This window comes from Fusarium fujikuroi, chromosome FFUJ_chr05 (assembly GCF_900079805.1).
Source record: "Fusarium fujikuroi IMI 58289 draft genome, chromosome FFUJ_chr05".
NCBI classification, from domain to species: domain Eukaryota; kingdom Fungi; phylum Ascomycota; class Sordariomycetes; order Hypocreales; family Nectriaceae; genus Fusarium; species Fusarium fujikuroi.
In genome coordinates this window covers 1542591-1566886 of record NC_036626.1, presented here as the reverse complement: position 1 = coordinate 1566886, position 24296 = coordinate 1542591, and the positions used below count along the sequence as shown (strand labels likewise).

At 48.7% G+C, this 24296-nt stretch overlaps 6 protein-coding genes; 3 read left to right on the top strand and 3 right to left on the bottom strand.

Annotated features, from left to right (window-relative positions):
* Window positions 1-343: 343 nt before the first annotated feature.
* Window positions 344-2499, bottom strand: FFUJ_07262 (uncharacterized protein; the record flags this gene model as incomplete). XM_023577494.1 has 3 exons in its annotated part: window positions 344-1986; window positions 2040-2349; window positions 2419-2499. 3 exons carry the CDS (start codon window positions 2497-2499, stop codon window positions 344-346), a joined length of 2034 nt encoding a protein of 677 aa, XP_023430556.1.
* A 5791-nt stretch (window positions 2500-8290) lies between these two features.
* Window positions 8291-10313, top strand: FFUJ_07261 (related to leukotriene-A4 hydrolase long isoform; the record flags this gene model as incomplete). XM_023577493.1 has 5 exons in its annotated part: window positions 8291-9092; window positions 9149-9284; window positions 9336-9442; window positions 9491-9885; window positions 9936-10313. 5 exons carry the CDS (start codon window positions 8291-8293, stop codon window positions 10311-10313), a joined length of 1818 nt encoding a protein of 605 aa, XP_023430555.1.
* A 61-nt stretch (window positions 10314-10374) lies between these two features.
* On the bottom strand, window positions 10375-10777 carry FFUJ_07260 (uncharacterized protein; the record flags this gene model as incomplete). XM_023577492.1 has 2 exons in its annotated part: window positions 10375-10593; window positions 10643-10777. The coding sequence occupies 2 exons, from the start codon at window positions 10775-10777 to the stop codon at window positions 10375-10377; spliced, it is 354 nt and encodes a 117-aa protein (XP_023430554.1).
* A 379-nt stretch (window positions 10778-11156) lies between these two features.
* FFUJ_07259 (uncharacterized protein) lies at window positions 11157-11624 on the top strand (the record flags this gene model as incomplete). XM_023577491.1 has 2 exons in its annotated part: window positions 11157-11245; window positions 11330-11624. The coding sequence occupies 2 exons, from the start codon at window positions 11157-11159 to the stop codon at window positions 11622-11624; spliced, it is 384 nt and encodes a 127-aa protein (XP_023430553.1).
* A 610-nt stretch (window positions 11625-12234) lies between these two features.
* FFUJ_07258 (uncharacterized protein) lies at window positions 12235-12695 on the bottom strand (the record flags this gene model as incomplete). XM_023577490.1 has 3 exons in its annotated part: window positions 12235-12420; window positions 12471-12518; window positions 12576-12695. The coding sequence occupies 3 exons, from the start codon at window positions 12693-12695 to the stop codon at window positions 12235-12237; spliced, it is 354 nt and encodes a 117-aa protein (XP_023430552.1).
* A 2423-nt stretch (window positions 12696-15118) lies between these two features.
* On the top strand, window positions 15119-20495 carry FFUJ_07257 (probable kinesin; the record flags this gene model as incomplete). XM_023577489.1 has 2 exons in its annotated part: window positions 15119-15182; window positions 15235-20495. 2 exons carry the CDS (start codon window positions 15119-15121, stop codon window positions 20493-20495), a joined length of 5325 nt encoding a protein of 1774 aa, XP_023430551.1.
* Between the last annotated feature and the right edge of the window lie 3801 nt (window positions 20496-24296).

The following is a 24296-nucleotide window of genomic DNA, read 5'->3' as shown; positions in this document are numbered from 1 at the left end:
AAACTAAGAGTAGTACTATGGTAGGGCGATATATGCAACAAACTAACAGTGCATTAATACAATAAAGGAAGTGAACTCAGTTCAAGAAAGGAAATACTGTGATAAATGACAGAAGCCTCCAGCTTGCGCCGTATGATGATACATAATAAAACAAGGAATGCATGATATGCTGTTGCAGCCGTAAAATGTCATGAGTAGACGTAGCGCAAATATGCAAAAAAATGTAGAAAATGCCGTAGGGGTATCAAAGGATTGTTGTAAATGGTTTGGCCGTGAATCGTTGAAATGCGATACAGTTTTGGCAGGACTATGGTGACAAATATCAGAGATATGCTGAAACTCATCAAGGGCGATAGACAACATTCGTCAGTAGAGGCAGGTCATCTTCGGCCTGTTCGTTTTGTTTGGTGGATGAGGTTGGTGGAGATGCAAGAGGAGAAATGGCACGGCATTCAGAAAAGTCCCGTTTCTTCATTGCGTGTGCCTCTCCGGAAAGTCCGTTCAGTAGCTCGTGGCTTCTCTGACGGTGAAGTTCGATGCGTTTTGTTTCGATCAGGTTGTTTGGGGGCATAGGCTCATATACCGGCTGCTTGCCCATCTTGGTAATTTCATCCTCAACATCGGCTAACAGAGCATAAACATCGTCACCGGCATAGATGCGAATGCTCTCCACGTCAGAGCGATTGAGAGATCCGGTGCTGGTCACGCGCTCAGCGCTTTCTTTCGTAGCCTCTTCCTCGATCACAGGCTGTTCCAGGATCGTGCTGGGTACTTGAGCCACAACACGTTGAGGAGAAGGTGAACTGGCAGTACGAGGTGAGATAGCGGTCTCTTTCGAAGGACTCCGAGGTGGGGTTGATATATTGCCAATGCCAGATGAGGATGGGCCACTCACTACAGGCTCACGTGTCATGCTTGGTCCGCCAAGAGGGAGACAAGCAGCTGCAGCAACGTGTTCAAGCAACTTCTGGCGAACACGAGTACGTCTGTTCTCAGCCTGCTCCAGCTTGTTCACCCAGTCGTCAATTGAGGCATCCAGCTCGGTAAGTGCCTCTTCCTGCTTCAGCATAGACTCGTTACTGAACTTGGCCACGCGAGGCGAACGCAGGTACTGGCAAATGCGGGAGTGGAGATTTTTGCGACCCGAGCGAAGGGCAGTGTAAGTACGGCGAAGGTACTCGGTCTTCTCATCCAAATGGCGAAGTTCCTTTGAGAGCGCCTCAACATCTTCGGCCCTCAGAACCTCGAAGCGTCCGACCTGTTCATAAGCTTGCTTCTGAAGCAACGCAAGTTCTGGCATTTCGATTTTCTCTGAAGCCTCCGAATGTTTCACACCAACTGGCAGGTTCTCAAAGGCCTTTTGTTCTGAAGTGATCCTACTCTTCGATTCTGTCCTCTGGATGATCGGTCCGTTATTGGTGCGCTGATCACGCCTCTTCCTAGGACGACCTCTGTCCATCACGGAAGATTCTGAGCCACCTCTTCGATGTCCTGCCCGAATTGAATCAACGGGGGGGGTATAACGTCCATCAGAGAGTTGAGGGGATTCAGCTTGAGGCTCCATGAGTGGTGCAGACACTGGGATGGGGGTCGTTGAGCCTGTTGATGCGGACTTTGGTGTTGTAAGATCGGGCATGGAAGAGTTCGGTGTGAAAGAGGTGCAGCTTTGGGGAGATGACTCGCTGGTGCGGCCCCTTCGAAGAGGCTCGTTCTTTACAGGGAAGCAGTTCAACGACTGTTGGCGGCGGAGTAAGGGCGATTGTCCTCCTCGTCTAGGGATGACCAAAGGGGCCAGGTGTCTTGGTGAAGTTGGAGTTGCACCTCTAGAGCCCGCCTCGGTCTCACCCTTCATCGAAGCCTGAGGGTCGGGGCCCTCGTCATCGCTCGATGCAAAAAGAAAAGTATCGGTAAGATGGTAGTTTCTGGACGAATTGCCAGGTGCGCTGATGGAGCGCTCGTGGAAAGGTGGGCGGCCAGGAATTGTTGCTATGAGGACATTAGTCTAGGATCCAACAACCTTTGCCAAGCGTGCTACTTACGAGAGTCCATTGAAAGCTCCTGAACGGTTGTCATAGGTCCAACTTCAGGCACACTGATCTTGCGTCGTCGAGCCAGGCTGTGTTGATTCAGCCGCTTCTTCAAGCCATTGAGTGTTGTCTGTTGGTTGTCTGTCTTATCACTTGCTGTAATTGAAGGTCCCATGGTTGCCTTGTCCGGGTCTGCCGCTTTGCTGCTGTTGAGAACGGGCAATTTCCTCTCCTTTGGAAAAAGTTGATACTTCTTCGACGGATCAGGTTGTTGCATTCTCCAAGTAAATGGTTTCTCCTGTGGAGGTAATGGTGACAATTTCTGAAAAGGAAGCATATGTAAGCTCGGGTTAAATAAGAGGAAAGTGAAGCACAGGAAGAACGTTCATACCGAATCGTTGGGTGATTGCGAAGACTGCTTGGTTATATAGGTGGTGTCGATATCGACGAGGCACTTGGCAATATGAGCCATTGCGTCGAAACAATGCTACTAGATCGGGCTGCCACAATGGGAAGTAGGAGGGTGTCAGAGATTAATTGCCACGGCGAGATGGCACTACCGTGGAGATGAGAGCAATAAGCTATAGCATGAAGCACAACAATACTGGTCCGGTTTAAGTGTTTCGGATTCCTGGGACCGATGGTATATAACAGTTCTAGCTGTGGAAGGGATCCCAGACATTGCTTTTGCGCCAAGCTGTGAGCTCTCCGGTTAGCTTTCTTCGTTTGTGGTTGGACATGCACTTAGCGGAGAGCAGCCTCAATCAACCCCTTGTTCTGGACAATCCATGATAGGAAATCAGGCCCTGGGCCTGAATCCTGGTTAGAACTCATGGCCCCGCCTGCAGGATATGGTGTCACGCCCCCAGACACTAGAGACATCCAGAATAGTTGATATCAGCATGGGATAGGAGCACAAAGAGGTCTGGGGCACGCGGGACCAGGAGCTAAGATGAAGTTGACGAGCAGACGAAGGTCATGGTTCTTTGACGGATGGTCCATGCTCCCCGCAAGGCACAGGACGGCCTAAACTTTGTCAACCGGGCTCGGGGTGGGTTCGCAAAAAGGAATAGATCAACAGGGCCTGTCAGAAATCTGAAGTTGTTTTTGTGGCTGCCAACGGTTTTTACTCGACGCCTCGTTCGGCGGTTTTGCTCTTTGGTTGCCCTCCATCACTTCCTGGACTCCCTAGAACTCCTTAGTCAATCCATGTCTCATACTGCCCCTGGACCCAACCTCGGCTACTACGTTAGCGGAACCGGGACAGGGGTGTCTTCTCCACCATGACGGACAGAGATCAGACCCTAGACGTACTGTGACTAGTTGAGCCGGAGGGTCTTGGCACGCAGCTCCCAAAGCAAAGACGGAAACTTCCCATCAATCATCGTCCACGAGGAAATGAATAACTGTGGCTCGTGCGATTGTCTATCACGGTGATGCGGTTAAGACTAACAAATTCAACAAGCGAGAGGAAAAGAAAAGGAGGGAGAAAATTTTTGATGAATTTATCTCGTCACAAGGGAAAGACGAAAGCCCAAGGCACCAGTCCTTCCAAGTTGGGCAATGGCTTTTTACAAACAGAGACACTCCCCGTGGAAGGCGTGTTTCAGTTTCCATCACGTATCAAATCTGGAAGGAGAGGTCAAAACGGACGGGAGGCACGCCCCACGGGTTAGCGGTGCCGTTGGGTTGCTTCGCTCGACATGTTCTATGGTTACAGCAGATGTCTCCGGGAGGGTAGGGTTTCGAAAATCCAATCTGGCATGAGCCAATTGCAACTATTGCACGAGTAAGCTCAACCTGCACTGCAACTATATCATCATGTTGCTTATCAGAGTTGAAGGCTTCATTATTCATGTTCCCTCACGTGCGGTGCGGATAGTCGACTATCCGATGTACATCGTGGACGCGTCTCTGTAGGATAGGGTCCGAATACTACTCTTAGAGTTTTCCAGCTATCTTGTGTCACATATTGCAAAGATGCCGCTACATGCCGTCTTGTTTTCCTAGCGATCATTTGACTGGTAACTATTGTAGAACATGTTGCCCCCCACCATATTAAGATTTTGATAGTCGAGGTTCCTTTGTCCGTCATATAATTGTAGTATGCATATTAGGGATATCACATGAATATGACGACTTGACAAATGATAGTGGTTTTGTCTTGGCTAGAGCACGACTTTCTTTGCTTTTGTTCTCCCTCCAACGGCTACAGGGATACCAACGGTGGCTTTATCCCCGACAAAAGGCAACGTTGATCACTTAGACGCAAAATCCGGATGCAACGTCCATTAGAACAAGGGCGAGCAGAGAATTCCCGCTTGATCTACAGAGAGTCGATCGACAATGACTGTAGTATTTGAGAATAGAGACAATACTACAGTGACTTCCGGCCAAGATGAAGACCCTTCGTCCCATCCCTCGGCACTACTTCCATAGGCTTTTGGCAACGTCTCGAAACATGCTGACAAGTGTGGACTGCTGCATATTGCAAATTGCATATGATATGTTTCCGGTGTTTCCTAAAGTTTCTGAACTGTATTGTACGTCATTCAATCTTACATAACTAGGTACTTTGCCCTTTTTTGTTCTTTGCTTTTCCCGCTTCGTTTCCTCTTTCCACTGTCCGCGGGAGTTCTACATGCAACCCTGGCCGGAATATTTAAATAACCTTACCTATAGTATGTTGTGAACTCGTGTTGCCTCTTGAAACATAACCGATTTTTGGAGCTAGTCGACGATTCATTTCGTATCCGGTGCGGGTTGTTTTGGTCATCAGTAGTTTGTAACCATACATGGCGAATCTCCTACTCCCTTGGTTCATTGATGTTGATCAAGTGACTGACATTGATCATTTCCGATAGGCATATCCTTTACTACTGTGTTATCCGGACGACGCTATAAAGGGCAATATTATCGTCCATATAGCTATGCAATGGCTTAATATGCCATCTCGAAGGACTGGTCCACTGCACTGCAACATCGTGAAGCTGTTGCACCATCCCCTCACCATGATGGCATGAACCGTCTTTGATCTACGGCGCTGTGCCTTTTTCAACTCTCGTAGCTGAGCTCGCTTATGTTGAGCTGCCAGAAAGCATGGGCCCCTTGTTCTGTCCCGTGCTTGCGGTCGGTCCGGGTTATCCACCCGGTCAAGGGTCAATTAGAACATGTCACCCTTGCCGATGGTTTTAGAAGGTCTCAGATCTAGGCACACATCCTCAACGCCGGTGTTTCCAATTGAACCACCCATGTTCGTACAGGTGAATTTTTCCATCAAGGTGAGTGATCGTAAAGCAGAAATGATAGGTGTCTTGAGCCAACAACAGCCAGTATTGGTCTGTGTTCAGACCTCCGGTGTCAGTTTCAGCTGTCACTGGGTGAAGATCATTTGCCTTACTCATTGATCATAGCCAAAGCCCGTGTCATGATTATACTCACTGAAAGATCGTGCTCTCAAGGCAAGTGCAGGACCTGAATGAGACAAATTGACATTGTTCCTTGTTGGGGAAAAGGATCAGCCAACCGGTAGTGTTCTTGTTCACCCGCCTGGGCGACCCAGTTATTATCTGAAGCATCAATACTGGTCTCGAGGCATTGGGTATTCCTGTCACATCTGCCCTTCAGCTATCCCTGTGCAATAGCACAAGATCCTGCATGTCTGATATGGTTCGTCAATGATTCAAGCCAAGCCATGAGGCAAACCAGACTCGCCCAGCCCCTCGACATGAAACAAGCTTCAACCTGGCATCCTATTCAGGAACAGATATCTGAACAATCGGGTAAGCACAGCGTCAAATGACAGGGGAGATGGCGTCCATAGACCTTCAGTAGTTGGTCAGGATCTTTCCTACCCATTTGCCCAACCCGTTAAACCTGAACAATTAAGACATCCAGCCGTCTGGGTGACTTTGTGGCGCTTCACTTATGTGCCTAGGGTAGAACACGTGGAAGTGAAAGTTAGGTGCAGCCCTACATGCCAACTTAGATATCGCGGATCATTGACCACATTGTAGTTAGATATCACCTCGTGCACGGCTAGTCGGTTTCATTCTCCTATCTAAGATCTCGGCTACAGATAATTACAATGGGCATTGACTCCGTAGGCAACACCAGGGTATTTCCCTATAGATAATACATGCACCAACTCAGTGGCGGGACACCTTCAGGAGTGATCACCAAGGGACAATAGATCTGCTCTATGTTATGATCCTTTGGTGTTATCAGAGGAATGATAGTGCAGTTGCAGGCAAAGAAACATGTTGAACAGATAGCCGCAATGGACCTATCGGAATGATTCAGCTCGGTCAATGAAGAGCATGTTTCAAACAAGAATGAGGCCTCGTCGTTGGATGAAGTTGCGAAGATCTTCGCTGATCAATCAACCACTTGCAAGTCTTCAACACATACGGAGGCTTGGCAGCGTGGCAACCCTACCTCTTACTATTTCTAAGACCGCTTCATGTAAAAGCCGGTTTCGTCAGGTCAAGACGTTGAGTAGCAATGCCCATGTTGACTCAACTCGATAGCACCCGCATGCTAAGACCAGGGTAGAAGCTACCAAACAGGGCTACCTAGGATAGCTTGCAAGAATCTAAGCCTCCACTGCTTCTGCACGTCCCCTGCATTAAATCAACAGCTGGGATCCCCCACCCGTCAACTCGCACCGTTACCACCGCAGACCCGGCCCAGGCTCGCTTGCGGTTTGGTGGTTTCGTGGGGTGATATTTGCTCCCTCACCATGACGCCTCCTGCAGCAGCGTCAAGTATTTTGACCGGGAGGATCAACTCCAAAGACTTCTTCAGTGCCGTCATGACGTCCTATACGGAGTGTCCCCAGCATAGCATTGACCTAGAAAGGATTCCGCTATCGCGAGGTGGCAATTTTGATCAAGTGAGCGAAGGCCTTGTTTGTGACAAAGGTTGCAGCCTGCTTGTCTCTCTAGAGACAGAGACTTCCAAAGTATTGTATGGTGAGGGCCTCAGTACCCTTAATGATCCCTTGTCCAAAGTTGGCCAAGGATCATGAAGGGCCCTCAATTTTGCTCCTACTGAAATACCGGTACATCGGAGAACCTGTCATGGCTCGGAGATGACAATATCTGCCCAAATATTACCCACGATATCGTGACAATTTGACCGTTAGGACAGAAATATTCTCGAAAACCTAGCTCCCATCAACGGCTGGTCTAGCCCGATTAGACCCTAAAGTCGAATTCGTTTTCCAGCTCAGGGGATTCGAATTGAAAAACCATATTAGCTCCCACTCAAGCAAAACACTACTCTTAGCCTTGCCGTCACAGCAGTTGCTCGTTTTATGTGTCTATTCTCTAAAACGCTATGTATTTCAGAATAAGGGCGTATAATGATGAGAGCTTCGGACCTATCGTATTCTACACAAGCTTTGGCTGGTGCCCTATTTGCTTTAAGATATAATTAGAACGGATATCAGAGTTTCTCTCTTCCGGACGTTTTCTCTCGCCTCTGACTTCCATGATAGCCCTGTTCAGGTGTGCCAAGCCTGTTACCGAGCCTAAGCCTCCCAACCCCATGGCCCGTAACTGGGGATAAACAGACTGGCTGGCTATACTCCGTAGTTGGTTATAGATATCTGTCGGCATCTTGGGCCACGAATAATAGCACATGATAATGGTAGGAATGCCTTTGTGAAGATAGCCAGGTTTTTCCAATTACAATGAGTATCCGGACTGAATAGTCAGTCGTGAGAGGCATTTCTGGCAGGAAAATCGTGACTTCTACTCCAGATCCGGCCTGACATTCCGTGCTATGGGGAATTGGATGTCATGCCAATTCCCGAAGGAGGCCATTTTCGATCATCGATTGCATTACCAGAGGTCTGTTGCACGTGACTAGACCTGAAGAACAGTCACACACAGGCATGGCATCACTTGACTCGAAACTGCTCGATCAATTTGTTCCAATTTGGTGTCGTAAACGGACCTAAGGCAGTTCACATACAAAAGTCCCTCTGAGAGAATGCCACTATTTTCATGTTTGATACGCCTTTTGGAAGGTGGTCTACTGCGCGGGCCATCTCACGTGATGTTCTAGAAGAGGAATCTGAATGGAAACGCCTTGTTGTCATACCTCACTGTGCCCACTGGAATAAAGCTGTGTCATTGGCGATTCGACAGACCCTCATGTCGTGGTTCTCGTCACTCAAGAAACCTGCCATTCTGCGAACTTGTCAAGTCAAAACCACCCACAATCGCAATCTAAGACCAACATTCGCAATAGTCAATATGGCGGCCAATCGTGATCCCAGCACCCTCTCCAACTATAGCGCATGGCGAACTCGCCATACGACTGCTAGCTTCAAGATCGACTTTGAGGAAAAGGCGCTCAAGGGCTCGGTTATTCTTCAGCTTGAGTCACAGACCGAGAAAGAGAGTAACGAGATCATTCTTGACTCTCGATATGTGGATATCTCTACCATCCGTATCAATTCAACAGAGTCCAAGTGGGAACTGAAAGAGTATAATGCACCCCTCGGCGCCCCTCTTCATATCCATGTGCCAGGCGGAGTTGCAAAGGGTGAACTGATTGATCTCGCCATTGACCTCAAGACGACGAGCAAATGCACTGCTCTGCAGTGGCTTACTCCTGCCCAGACCTCGAACAAGAAGCATCCGTATATGTTCTCCCAATGCCAGGCTATCAATGCCCGCTCTATTTTCCCGTGTCAAGACACTCCTGATGTGAAATCCACTTTCACTTTCAAGCTCACTTCTTCCCTACCAGTTGTTGCGAGTGGTGTTCCTGTGGGAGACCATAGTGCCACGCCTGGTGAAGAGAAACTCTATGAGTTTGAGCAAAAGGTCCCTATCCCCTCTTATCTCTTCGCCGTAGCTTCCGGCGATATTGCGACTGCGCCTATTGGCCCTCGAAGTATTGTCGCCACAGGTCCCAATGAGCTGGAAGAATGCAAATGGGAGCTGGAGCGTGATATGGAGAAGTTCATGGAAGTGGCAGAGAAACTCGTTTTCCCTTACAAGTGGGGAGCTTACAACGTACTGGTCTTACCCCCAAGCTTCCCTTATGGAGGTAGGTTTTGCTATGAGTCAAAAGGCAAGAAAATAAATTGACCTATATGACTCTAGGTATGGAGAATCCCATCTATACGTTTGCTACACCTACTATCATCAGTGGTGATCGTCAAAATGTGGACGTCATTGCCCACGAATTGAGCCACAGCTGGAGTGGCAACCTGGTTTCCAATGCCAGCTGGGAACATTTGTAAGTTCAAAATGACCAATCGCCTAAAGTGATGATGCTAATGAGGCTCAGCTGGCTAAATGAGGGTTGGACGATGTACCTTGAGCGTCGTATCCAAGCAGCCATCCACGGTGATACCGAGTTTGATTTCTCCTCCATCATCGGATGGAAAGCTCTTGGTGCGTAACGCCATATTGCTATTGAGATTTCGGCTGACAGTATCACAGAGGATGCTGTGGAGCTCTTCGGTGAGGACCATGAATACACTAAACTTATCATAAAGCACGAGGGGGTCGACCCTGAGGATGTCTATAGTACCGTTGCGTACGAAAAGGGCTTCCACTTCCTCTACTACCTAGAGGGCGTTGTTGGTCGAGAGAACTTTGACAAGTTCATTCCTTTCTACTTTACCAAGTGGTCTGGCAAGTCTCTCGACTCCTTCGAGTTCAAGCAAACCTTCCTTGACTTCTTTAACAACCTTGGGGATGAAAAAATCTCCAAGAATGTCGCCGAGATCAACTGGGAGGAGAAGTTCTACACGCCCGGTCTACCCCCTAAGCCTGAGTTCGACACTACATTGGCGAACCAGTGCTACGACCTCGCAACTAAGTGGAAAGACGCTGTAAGTTCCGCCGTCTATGGTGTAGCATCTCTACGCTAACGTTTTATCAGAACTTTACACCAAGCGCCAAGGATCTTGAGAACTTTACTGCCAACCAGAAACTTGTCTTCTTGGCTGAGGTGCAGCAGTCCGGTGAGCTGAGCGCAGACCGAGCGCAGCTCATGGGGAAAACCTACGATTTCTTATCGTCTAAGAATGTCGAAATTTTGTCAGCATACTATCTAATTGCTCTCAAAGCTCATGATTCTGCCATCTACCAAGACGCCGCCACTCTGCTTGGACGAGTTGGTCGAATGAAGTTTGTGCGCCCTTTGTTCCGCGCCCTCAACAAGGTGGATAGACAGCTGGCATTGCAAACATTCGAGAAGAACAAGGATTTTTACCACCCCATTTGTAAGGGTATGGTCGAGAAGGATCTCGGCCTTTAGATATGTGATTACGGAGAGGCAGTACCTAGAAACCCACTCCTCACAAAATAAAAGAACATATTCAATTCAGCCATTCTGACTTTGCCATCACTTCACCCCATGTTTGACTCTCTTGACGAACAAATTTCATAGTCGAGTCGACATTGTCAGCCCCGAAATTACCATACAGATGAGGAAAGCCGCCCTCCCATCTGATGGAATCAGCAAACTGCTTGAATTCAAGTTTGATGACCCAAAGTGAAGATGATCTAGCAAAGAACAAGCCAGCGGTTTTGGGTACCTGTAAGCTGTATTAGTAAACAATAACACGGCCTACGAAAATCGCTCACTTGAGTGGATGTGCTCAGATGAACGAAGCCATCATTCTGATCAAGTTCTGATAATGGATGCTCCTTAGGAAAAGGCTCACCAGGCGGCGATGGGACAATTTTGTAAATAAACCTTGGAGGTGACTCAACAGACATTCTGGTAGAATCGACCAGTACGCGACTTGATGAAAAGAAGAGATGTGGTTGAACCCCCACCACAATAACCTAAACACTGATGATATAGGGTACATGAAAATAGTGCGAATTTGCACTGTATTGTCCATATCCTTCGAGCAATGACGAAGATGTAGAAAACTCGCACTGTACAGATAGTTTTCCGTGTCCCATTTCACGTGAAGTCAACATCAAAGATAAACTGCATCTTCAACCTCCATTAAATCCCTTCATTACCCCATATCCTTTATGTCACCAGTAGAGTTGATTGTGAGGGATTTCTTCTGGAGCTGCAGCATAATCACATCTTTCGGGCCTCAAAATCCCCTAGCAAGGCCCCCAGTAGCCACGCGCAACGGGCATGTCGCGGGGCCCAGTTTCTTCTCAGCTTCACTTGCTGTCGAATCTCCCTGCTGTACCTGTCGGTGACAAAGTCAGATTCCTCGGATGGTATGACCGGTGAACACTGTTCCACTCTTTGTGTGCTTACTCACAAATTCATTCACGGTGTATACTGTTGGCTAACCAAGATAGCGTCACTTCTTACTCAACCTCTTCGGCCTGTCTCTTCCTCAGTCATCTTTATCCAAGAGATAGCAATGCCACTGCTGTGGTGGATGTCAGCCTTCTTCTAGAATCCCTCACAGCTGAGCAAACACGTGTCGGCGAGTTTGTCAACGTGATAGGGTATATCACAGAGCAAAAGATGACTCGTGATAAGAAACAACCGTACCAAGAGTCGAAACAAGTGTGTGTGCAAGCCATAGTCCTCTGGTCAACTGGTCCCATGGACCTTCAGAAGTACGAAAAGCTTCTCGATTCAAAATGAGTTAGCATAAGGCATGTAGCGCATGCAGCCAACAAACTGTGGGATTATCAGATTCAGCTTTCATTCATCGCTATTTACCTAAACTTGCGCACGATCACACAAGCATGGCAGCATACAACTTAAAATCCGATTGGAACACGAAGACTGCCGGGTCCCGAATATGACGACTCCACTCCAATGCTTTCGTGCAGCTCCAGACCTGCTACATGCCCAAAACAAATGAAATTTGGGCAGTATTTGCATTCATGTGGTTTCTGTTGGGTCGGAATCATGCCAGATGGCACCGTGTCTGTGGACAGACATGGCAACCATCATGACACTTGCTTAATTTGACTCAATTGGGTATCTCATCCTCCACATATCTATATTGGGCACCGGACAGCTTCTGCTTCATGGCTATTTGCAGCCTGCAACCCTTCGCTTCACCGCACTCTAGCATTCCAACACAAGTTGCTTCACGGGCCTCAAATTCGGGGGAGGGGGGATGATGGCTGCAGCTGCCAGCCCTCGATGTGCAGAAAACTCCCCCACAGGTATCTGTCAGGCTTCCCTCGGAGCACTGGAGAGGTGGAGAGGTAACACGGTCTTAACTGCTGAGTCATGCTGGGACTCAATCTTCATCCTGCCGGCGTCGGTCGTGGTAACGTCGATGAGAGTCTCTGGACGACCCTCTCGAAACAATGACAGGCTGATGTAACGGTCGTTTCAGCAACTTCTCGGGATTCTGTTGGACCTTGGCTGCGGCCTGTCGATCCCACAGATCTTTCGACTTTCGGCAAATATCATCGATTTGTTCCTATCAAATGTCAACCAACCGAGGGCGTTTACAAACCAGCAGCGACCAACATCTGTCAGGCAGGATCCGGGAGTGGTGATGAGGAATCCATCCTCTCCCTACGTTCGAATTCATGAGCAAAGGATAGCCGTTGGGCTAGCTTGACAAAGAGATACCTCCAACGTGTATGGGCGAACCGTAGCCTGGGGTCCTAGATAATACTGGAGTTCTTGAGTGATGACTTTTCTGTGAATGTCTTGATGCGGGATCCAGTATTTGTTCATTGAAGAGGACATGGTCGCACAATCGATTCTACTGAGGAATCTACGAATATCGAGACAGGCTGGGAAGGACAAAGCGGTATGAACTGGGCCAAGGGAGGGTATTTATCCAAATCTGGCACAGCCTGCTAAGTTACAAGATATGGTTACGATGTGCCTGACGGTTAGAGGGTACCTTTCATGCTAATGTATGCGAACCCAAGGTATGTTAATCTGATGCGTGTGACTATGCTCACCGCTCCACAGCATGATATCCCAACACGAATTTGAAGGTCTTCAAGGGGTACCCAGATTTGATTTGCTGCATGTGTTTTTTGTCGCTCCTTGTAGCCAGAACAGATATGGCAGGAAACCCCTGCCATACGCCGTGAGCCTTTGAAAGTGAGGCGAATCAGGTGTGGTTGGTCATTGGTGAGCGGTGTCCAGCGTCCGCCCTGCCAGCGTGGCAAATATCAAACGGGTGCATCTGGTGCCAATAACGCCGCGCGGAGGGAGTTCAAAGGACGCTTGTTGAACCCAGACTTTACTACTCCTCGAATACGTGCGTGAATAAGTTAATATGGGGGCTGTGGTGGATGTCCGTAAGGCTGATCACGTCGATGATAGTCATGCTCTATTCAGACGAACCCAGATCTGCGCTTACCACAGCTCAAGCTTTAGACGATCGTGGGACTCATTGGGTGAAGTAAGCGCCATGTGCATCTCTTGATCTAGGGGCAACGGGCACGCAAAGCCATTTGACCAATAAGTCTGCAGGTTGCCGATCCTGTAAGCGACTCAGAACCCCGTTCTCTTCCTCGAAACTGTCAAAAACCAAGTAATTTTGATCTTTTTTCAAAACGTGCTAGCACGACCATGCCGTTGAATTCAGACGATCTCCGGCAAGGCGAACTGCTTCGCTACAAATGCCAATTGGAGATCTCAAAACCCTTGTCCTAGTCGCAGCGTTGTGATTTGCACTCGAAAACTGGATCTACTACTAACGCCAGAGCCTCTCGAAGCTTCAGTTCATCATTCCTGAATGATGTTGCAGGCGACCGAGCATCAGACACCAATTGCTATCCCCAGTCCCATAGCCTTGATTTGAAAAGAAGTATCATGAGAAACAGGATGGCTGATCCTGGATTCTGTGAAGCGCCGCGGCGCCTGAAGGATTACGTTACGGCACCCTGGATATGTCTCGAGTTTCCCTCATTCATTCTGTGGTGACAAGCCGTTTGAGGGATTCTTAGCCAGGCAGACGCATATATGAGTTCGACTGTTCGAAGGCATTTCAAGGATTGCGTTTGCAAGCGAGATGTCTCTGTGAGTAATTTTCATTTCGGTTCATATGCCCCAACTTCCGGAGTAGCGAGGCGAAGAGGTCTTAGTTGCTGGCAATTATCAGGGGAGTATTCGCCAATCAAGACACTTATTAATCTCACGATGAAGAACGCGTTAATCGGCTTTGGCATTATTGACAAAGGGCGCCACAGGGTTCTCAAGTGGTCCATGTTTCTCTCAGAGGCACGCAAGTCCGTTTTCGCCTATATCACTGAATTAAACAGCTAGAGAACCACAACTAACGTCGAAGGTGAACAAGATTCAATGAATGCCATGGCTGGTGCACGGAGGTGATCCACAAATGAAGCGCGGGGAACGGGAGCAGAAGCGAAAGTAAAGGCGGAGGTCAACATTAAGAGCCTGAACTCAAAAGCGAAACGAATCGGGGAGAACATGAAGTCCACGGGTTTCATGAAATTAACACCATCAGACCCATTGGCATTTGAACAGACGCAGCTGTTTCAACGCTGACGAAGACCGGATGATGGCTGGCTTGCGGTTAATGCTCGGCAGCCAGCGTACCCTCCAACAAGATTGGAGCTATCCGTACTTCCACGTGAATCCCACTCCCAGCTTCTTACTAACAACCCCAGATCCCCTGCTCATGCATCAGCTGCCAATCAAAGCACGGGACTCGGACCAAGCAGCTTGCTGCGCGACCTCCGACCGCGCCCACCAAATTTGTTGACAAGCAACCATCGCAAGGTATTCTATTCACTTGTGCTCGACAACGAACAGGCGAGCATTCTTGCAGCTCAGCTCCCAAGAAGGTAGCCCCAGCGAAACGAGCTTTACCCCCAGCGAGCCCCTGTCGAAACCCTGAATAGCGATACCAAATCCGACATTGTCGTCATTTCTGGATACGTACCTCTTAGCCCGTGCCTCAACGGACGGTGAACCCCCTTACGTAGCGATACTTACCGACGAGACAATGCGCTGAAGTTTCGGACGGCGACTACACCGTGGAGACACATGCTGTTGCAATAAAGTATAAGCTGCCGGTATATATATCGTTTTGGGGACATTCTTGATCCCTTCCAAATCCCGCGCATTCTCAACAACCAAGCTTTTGTCCAGAGGGGACCGACTTGGGTCCCCTAGACAAGTCGCCAGCCATGCCGCCAGCGGGCGGAGGAAATATTAAGGTGGTGGTGAGATGTCGACCTTTCAATAGTAGAGGTAAGTAGCGGGTTTCTTACATAAGAAAAGAGCGGTGCTGAATAGGATGCAGAAATCGAAAGAGGTGCAAAATGTATCGTGGAGATGAAAGGGAACCAGACGGTGGTCACCGCACCTGAAGGGAAAGGCGTGAAAGATGGAGGACCAAAAGCCTTTGCATTCGATCGTTCGTACTGGTCATTCAACAAAGACGACCCCAACTACGCCGGCCAATCGAACCTTTTCGACGATCTCGGACAGCCCCTTCTCGACAATGCATTCCAAGGCTACAACAACTGTATCTTCGCCTATGGCCAAACTGGTTCAGGAAAATCATATTCTATGATGGGCTATGGGAAGGAAATAGGGATCGTTCCCTTGATTTGCCAGGATATGTTCAAAAGGATCGATGAGCTAAAGAAGGATAAAACAACGAAATGCACAGTCGAAGTCTCTTATCTCGAGATCTACAACGAACGTGTCCGAGATCTACTCAACCCATCGACCAAAGGAAACCTCAAAGTCCGAGAACATCCCTCCACAGGTCCCTATGTGGAGGATCTTGCTAAGCTTGCAGTCAACGAATTTCAGGAAATTGAACATCTCATGGATGAAGGAAACAAGGCCCGAACGGTCGCCGCAACCAATATGAACCAAACATCAAGTCGAAGTCACGCCGTCTTCACCCTGATGTTGACACAGAAGAAATACGATGCTGACACAAAGATGGAGATGGAAAAGGTCGCTAAGATCAGTCTGGTGGATTTGGCAGGTTCTGAACGAGCGACATCAACTGGAGCCACTGGCGCGAGGCTGAAAGAGGGCGCTGAGATCAACCGATCCTTGTCGACATTGGGTCGCGTCATTGCTGCTTTGGCTGACCTGTCAACCGGTGGCAAGAAGAAAAAAGGCACTGGTCAAGTACCTTATCGAGACAGTGTCCTGACGTGGTTGTTGAAAGATTCACTAGGTGGTAACAGTATGACAGCAATGATTGCCGCCGTCAGTCCGGCTGATATCAATTTTGATGAAACGCTCAGTACTCTCCGATATGCCGACTCCGCTAAGCGAATCAAGAACCACGCTGTTGTCAACGAGGATGCTAATGCCCGTATGATCAGAGAATTGAAGGAGGAGTTATCGCTATTAAGAAGCAAACTTGGGAATGGTCCTGTTCCTGGTGGAGCTGCCGGGGGTGGACTTGTCACCGGAGAGACTTATCCTGAAGGCACACCCCTAGATCAGCAGATGGTCAGCATCACTGGCTCGGACGGTGTTCTGAAGAAGGTCTCAAAGGCAGAGATCGCGGAACAGCTGAGCCAGAGTGAGAAGCTACTTACGGATCTAAATCAGACATGGGAGGAGAAACTGTTGAAAACTGAGGAAATTCACAAAGAACGTGAAGCGGCCCTCGAAGAACTTGGTGTCAGTATTGAGAAAGGTTTCGTTGGCCTGCATACGCCGAAGAAGATGCCGCATTTGGTCAACTTGTCCGATGATCCGCTTCTGGCCGAGTGCCTGGTCTACAACCTCAAGCCGGGTACCACAACAGTCGGTAATGTCGATACCAACGCCGATCATCAAGCGAATATCCGACTCAACGGATCCAGGATATTGCACGATCATTGCACTTTTGAAAATGCTCCCGATGGCACTGTGACTCTCACCCCCAGTGAAGGTGCTTCGGTCATGATCAACGGAAAGCGTATCACCGAGCCATCACAGCTTCATTCTGGTTATCGTGTCATTCTGGGTGATTTCCATATTTTCCGATTTAATCACCCTATGGAGGCGAGAGCAGAGCGGGCTGAGGTACCAGAGAGACCACAGAGCTTACTTCGACACTCCATCACAGCTAGTCAGCTCCAGGCACTGGATCGAGGCTCACCCTCGCCAAGTCCCCGACCCGGCCACGAAAGATCATTTAGTAGGGTCTCCGAATTTGGCGACATCTCGAGACCAGAGTCTCCATCAATATTCCAGAGAAGTGGCAGGGAATCGGACTGGTCGCTTGCAAGACGAGAAGCCGCTGGTGCAATTCTTGGATCCGATCAAAATCTCACCAGTCTTACTGACGAGGAGCTCAATGCTTTATTTGAGGATGTGCAGAGGGCAAGGGCGGAACGAGTGAATGGTCGCGAGGATGGGGACGATTCGGAGTCTTCTTACCCGATCAGGGATAAGTACCTATCGAACGGCACGATGGATAACTTCTCGTTGGATACCGCTTTGACAATGCCCTCAACTCCAAAACAAGGAGAGCCCGACGATAGATTGAAAGAGGTCCGCGAGGAATTGCAAAACAAATTGGAGAAACAGAAAGAAGAATACCAAGATCAACTAAAGAGCGCTGAGGCTGCCAACGTCGAGATTGAAGAAATCAAACAGGAGAAGGTCAAGATGGAGGCGGCGTTGAAGGAGTTAAAGGAAGACATGCAGAAACAGCTAAACCAACAACGGAAGCAATTCGAAGAGAAAATCGAAAAGATGGATCCCCTTAAGATGCCAAAGAAGAGCCCCACCCTCTCAGAAGAAGAGATTGAGATGGCAAAGAAGACTGTCAAGACTTGGCGAGGCCGACATTTTGTGAAGATGGCTGAGGCGGTGTTGCAAAACGCATCCATTCTCAAAGAAGCTCAGGTCATGAGCCACGAACTTGACGAGCACGTCGTTTTCCAATTTGCGGCGGTAGACGTCGGTCATGTCTTGTGCTCGTCCTATGATATGGTGCTCAATGGACTTACTGGTGAGGGCGATGATGTGGCGCTGGAAGAAGCTCACAAGCCGTGCATTGGCATTCGTGTGGTTGATTATAAGCACAGCGTGGTTCATTTATGGAGTTTGGAGAAACTACATGATCGCGTAAGGCAGATGCGGCAGATGCACCAGTATCTTGACCAGCCGGAATATGCACAGCACCTCAGTCTCGATAACCCGTTTGTTGAGACATGTATGCCGTCATACACTCTTGTGGGTGAGGTTGACGTGCCACTGAAGGCAGTTTTCGAGTGCCGGGTTCAAGATTCCACTCTCGATGTCTTATCGCCTTACACATCACATGTTGTCGGTATCATCAAGCTTTCCCTTGAACCATCACATGCTCGTGCACCAACAAACACCCTCAAGTTCAATGTTGTCATGCACGAGCTCGTGGGGTTTGCTGAACGAGAAGGCACAGAAGTCCACGCACAGCTCTTCATCCCAGGCATTTCTGAGGAGGATGGCATTACCACGACCCAAATGATCAAAGACTTTGATGAAGGACCAATTCGCTTTGAGAGTGTTCATAGCATGAGCATTCCCCTGTTTGCCCCCCAAGATGTCACCTTGAGAGTCGCCATCTTCGCCAAGGTCTCCACGATGCATCTGGATAAGCTGCTCAGCTGGGATGACATGCGAGATGCTGTGCCTTTAAGAGAAGATAAAGCCAGAGCATCCCGAATCAATGAATCGCAGTTCTACACCCAAGAGAAGCACGATCTACTCTCCCGGATCCAAATCATGGAATTGAACGAGAATGGCGAATATGGCGCTGTTGAAGTCACACAAACCAGCGAGCTTGACACGGGGACTTTCCAACTTCATCAGGGCTTGCAGCGGAGAATCGGCATTAATATCTCTCACAGTTCTGGCGATGCTCTTCCATGGAGTGGCGTCACTGCTGTTCGCGTTGGAAAGATCAGACTTGTTGATTCGGCTGGGAAGACACCTGACATGGGAGCCAATGAACCTGATATCTCTCTGAAATTGTCCCAGAGCCCGATCTTTCGCGAGAATGCCAACGGTACTAAAAGCCTTACAATCTACGCTCAGTGGGATTCCAGCTTGCACAACTCACTACTGCTTGATCGAGTGACACAGGATAAGTATCGAGTTCAAATGACAATCTCATGGGAGATCAGCTCTGAGAAGCTGGCTGAGCCTATGAAGTTCTCGCAAAAGGTTTGCGTCCAGATTCTGTCAAGAACTTTCGTGCGGCAGACCTCAATGTTCTCGGCACTCTGGCAGAACGTTCGCTTCGTGCGCTCATCGACTGGCATCTTCACTCTTGCCATGCGTCCTGCTCCCGTTAAGAAAGTCGGCGACCTGTGGAGGCTAAATAGCCAGCATGACTACGTCAAAGGCGAGGAAGACCTAACAAGCTGGACACCTCGAGGGGTGTCGCTGGTCAGCGATTTTCTCACGGCTCGTAAGAAGAAAAGACGCGCCGCAGATATGTCAGTCACGGAGTCTGTCTTAGCTAAACTTGGTTTGGACGGAGTAAATACCCTACCTGAGAAAAAAGAACCCGAGCCTGAACCTTCCCCAGAGCTAAAGCCAATCATTCCAAGCGACGATGACCTGCTTAATGATACACCAGAAACTTCACAGACTCCTTCTCACGATGACGAGGAGCCACCTCCTGCAGACGAATCTCAACCACAACTCTCCAAGGAAGCACAGCAACCTGAGACGGATCTCTCTAACCCGGAGCAGCCTGAAATAAGAGAGTCCCACGTCGATGAACAGGGCAAGCCTGTCAAAGAAGAGCCAGAGAATGAATATACAGAAGAAGCCACATCGGAGAAACCAGAAGCTACGGAAGTCGAGGAAGAAGAAACAATTACTGTGGAAGAGCCACTGCTCAAACCCGAGTATGATGAAGACCAGACCTATCTTTTGACAAAATGCCTGAAGTTATGGAAGAAGTATCCTGATCCATCCAACAACATCCTCAGCCCGACCAACATGGCACCTCCAACAGACGGTCTGATGACAGACGGCCCAGCGCAGCCGACACTTATCGCAACAGTTATCCGAGTACCAAAGAACCCCAAAGTCCTAAAAGGCGGGTACCTGATGATTCCGAACAGCGACTCAACTCGTTGGGTCAAAAGATTCGTCGAGCTGCGGCGACCGTACCTTCATTTGCATTCTGCAACTGACGGTGACGAGGTTGGGCTCATAAGTTTGAGGAACTCTCGTATAGACAGTCAGCCTGGGGTATTGGGCCTGCTTCAGGGCCCCGATGATTCTGGAGTGCAAGGCCAGGATGGGGGAACTGATTTCACACCAGGACATCGACGAACTGCTTCGGGCCGTGTTATCTCTACTATATGGACAGGCAGTGGACCTGGTGCCTCATCAGGAGGGCCAGGCCTTCAGCGACTACCAGAGCGGATGCAGTCCGCAGTGTTTGCTATTTATGGGACAGACAACACTTGGCTATTCGCAGCACGGAGCGAGCGTGACAAGATGGACTGGATCTTCCGAATCGATCAAACATACATGTCAAGCAATGACAGCGTCCCCGGAAGTGGGATGGCCAGCCCCTACCCCGGAAGCGATTTCTAGAGCAGGGTGAGCCTGCTTGTAATGAGAGTAATGACTTGCAACGTCCTCTTGGGGAAACGATTTTCTTTGTAACTATTTGATGGTGAATTAGATGAGATGACTTATACCCCCACAGGAGTAGGAGGGCAATCATGTAGATTTGCCTTAAATTTTTGGATACATCTTAGATAAAAGAATCAATTGAGAATCATGGGCGAATCCAAGTGCAATGGCCTATGCCGAGCATGCGACGTTCTGTTGTACATACCTGTGTTGTTATCCCTTATCGGCGATTGTGAGGTTATGCTAAGTCAAATACCTACTTAGTGAGGTTACAAGATACGTAAATCTCAGCAAAATAATGGCGATTTACCCTTGACAACGCATGAATGGCTCGAATGTTTTCCATTTTGTGATTCTAGTGCGGGAGCAGGGACGGAACAGATCATCCCATTCCGCTAACCAATAGGACATCTTCCACAGATAGTTAGAAAGTTGGTCTAAGGCCAGGGATGCCTGGGGAAACGGCTTCGGAGACAAGCAAGGAAGAGCTAGGGGGCTGCCCCAAGAATTTCTTGAGAATTCGATTTCTGAGGTATAACGCTGGGCATGGGAACTTGCAACGAGATTATAACGTTTTGGGTTTAAGTGCTCATGGCGTCTCTGAAGATGGTATTAGAGAACAAGACTAGGTCACTAAAAGAAAACAAAGTTGTTATGCCTACCTTTGTCCCCTGGGGCATCGGAAATGAGCCTACGAATTTGTGATTCTATTCCTATTGGTCGTGACGAAGAGATGTGTTTCCGAGATGCGTATAAGTTGAGTATACTATGTAGTGAAGCCTTGAGTAAGGCGCCTGAGTATTAGTAACGGCCAAGGAGCATACATGATGGTTAGCAATATGAAAATGTCTAACGATTGGTTCGGCGATGCCCAGAAGATATCCCCATTCATTGTATATTGGTATCCTGTCAAGTGCTGGGCCATTGATTGCTCTGATAGCACTCATTGTAACGACGACGACGGTGATACAGGTGTCGGGACAGATTCCGCAACACAGACATGTGCCGGCGCTGGATAAACATTGGAATTCTTCAAAGCTAATGGAGGCTCCTTTTTGGTCGTGAATGCTACTGCGTATATTTTACCTGTCCAGCAAAGTCTTGTTCACCCAGTGGATCGTCCCTCCACGTGTGGTCTAGCCGTTCTCGCCAAGGTAAACTTATCAGAAAGGCCCCTGAACCAGGGCTGACTTACCATTTTATCATTTAGGATTCAGGTCATGAATTTTGAGTGGCGCCCTGAGCTACTGTTACTTTTGTATCTCGATTAATGCCAAAGCGCAGGTTGGATAACAGCCTTGATGTCAACGCGCCCCTAATGTTGAAATCAAATACAGTTGAGCCAGGATGAAGGAAGAAGAGGGCAAAGAAAACCGCCGAAGGTGGAAATGTTCACGGGACAGGGTCTTATTTGGCCCGCTTATTAATAGCAACTCAACTCAAAATGCAAAATGAGAGAAGAGGTTTCTGAAAGGTGAAGGCAGACCCTAGACTCATGGATCCGCAGAAGCATATCTTCCGGGCCCAACGTTGACAAGGACAAGGAGTGTTTGAGAAGCCAGGTATAGCAGAAGTAATCAAACTTTGCGTACGAAGAAATACGTAAAGAGGTGGCGCCTCTGGCGGTAAAACGTCGACTCTGAGTTGCCAAGTTACGCAACAGCATATGCATGCATACTACGGAGTACTATAAGGATGATGCATTGAGTTTGGAAGAGGCTACTGACTTCACGTCAAAAACTGCAGCTAACAAGTTGACGTGAAACACGGGACGGTGCGATGGGTAGCAGTAAAAGGCCTGTGATGACTAATATTCTAGCTACTGGGAGATGTGTGCCTAGGTAACTTTTTCCAAATCACAGCGTTGATTGTGCTCATGGGCTGTCCCTTATTAGTGAGTTTATCACGGGAGGCAGATTGAGTTTCCACCAGTTTCAGAGTTAGAGCTAACTTCAGTTGCATGACTAAAAGAATCGGGGTCAGAGTAGCCCATACTGAAAAGGGATAAAATATGTCATCTCATGTTAGATCTTGAACTGAGAGTAATGGGCGATGTGTTTTCAATACAGAACGAAACGGAGACTGTTCTATTGACAAGCTCGTTCTGTGACATCTGTAGCTTGACATGCCCAAGGGTAAAGTTTACAGATATTTTTGGCCTTTACCATCCTTGTCATAGGCGCTCAGTCTTTTGACAGTGCCTTATGGAGTAGTCCCAGGAGATTTCCATCACAAAGCGAAAATTGAACTTTAGGTCGTACATCCAATATTGGCAGGTGTGTCGTGACCTGTGATCTCATCGACTTGTCCCCTATTGCATTGATCAAAAGCATGCATTTCTCATCCACCCCCCACGGATCTCAGAACAAATTACTAATTTCCTCCTATTCAACTCTCCCTTGATAACTACCCCCAGAATCACATCCCATCATCCCATCATGTCATTTCGTATCACGCATACAAGGGAATTTTCTGGCATGTGTCGTCGATTTCGTTGATGTGGCTTGAACCTTTGTTGTGGCTCCTTATGAGCCGCAGTCTTCCAAGTCCATAGGCGTCGACCTAGGCTGATAATCGACCACCTAATAGGTCCTAGAATGAAGCCTGATGAATAGGCCGAACACTTCCCTCTTCACAATTCGCACAGGACATTCGGTGGACAACGCTAAAACAGAAAGCCCTCTCAAGATACACGTCCACCAACATGAACACAAGGATCGTGACCATTCCCAAGCCGTCGGAAAGACGGTTGCACCTTGTCCGACCCAGGCCATCGGGTTTTATCCCAGCGCCCGGTCGTTAGGCTTGAGCTAGCCTACCCACGTCGTTGGGACCGCCCGAAGCCCCTTGATGAATGAGAGGGATGAGGGACCAGGGTCTCGACGGGAGTTTGTTTTGCGTACCCGAAGTCATTTGCAGGCTCATCAGAGGAACTACCGTGGCCAATGGCATCTCCTTGCATAACTTGATACAACGCGAATATTGAAAGTACCTTTGAAAGCGTTTAGTAAACGACGCCAGAAGGTCTTTTCCGTCCTGGCTCAGAGCATTGCAATGAGACCAGCCTTGCTTGTTTCCTCACGTTGTCTCCTCACGTTGTCTCCTCACAATGGTTCCAGCAAGCCCGGACCCATTTATCGGAATATTACCAGTGAGCTAAGGGATCGTATATGCGCGTTTGTGTCTAGTGGACAGCCACATAATTGCATACCTTTGCCGACATACCTCTTCCTCTTCTCATATCCAGTCACCGGTGCAGGTCCTTGGCGAGTAGCTGGTGAATCAGAGGTAGCCAGCTCCCTAATTCATATAGGATGTGATGGGCTGTATGTATTACAAACACGACTCAGAATTCACCTTTTTGGATCCCAGTTCCCGACTGGATGGGTCGCCTCTTGAACATGTACAGGCGCTCTAGACCGGGGTAGTCACCACACCAAGACAACACAACATCCAATGCCAATGACACATCAGCAGCAAGCGCTTGTTCCACTTCCACTTCCAGGCAGTTCATTTGTGGTAGGGCTTTGTGGCTTTGCCAAGAAAGCCGAGAGCTAGATACCCGTCCCAAGCTGCTGGGTCCCAAGCTGCTTGACCCCGTCCTCGTCTCTTGTCTCCATCCTCTTGGTCCCCTTTGCTAAGTTAGCTACTCTGTCTGAATCCACTCTTCAGACCTCGGTCGCACCAGGTGTTTGGGTCGCTTCCCGTTCCCTTTCAACTGGCCCTTGTCCCTTGCTTTATGCATTGCTCTTCTGGGCT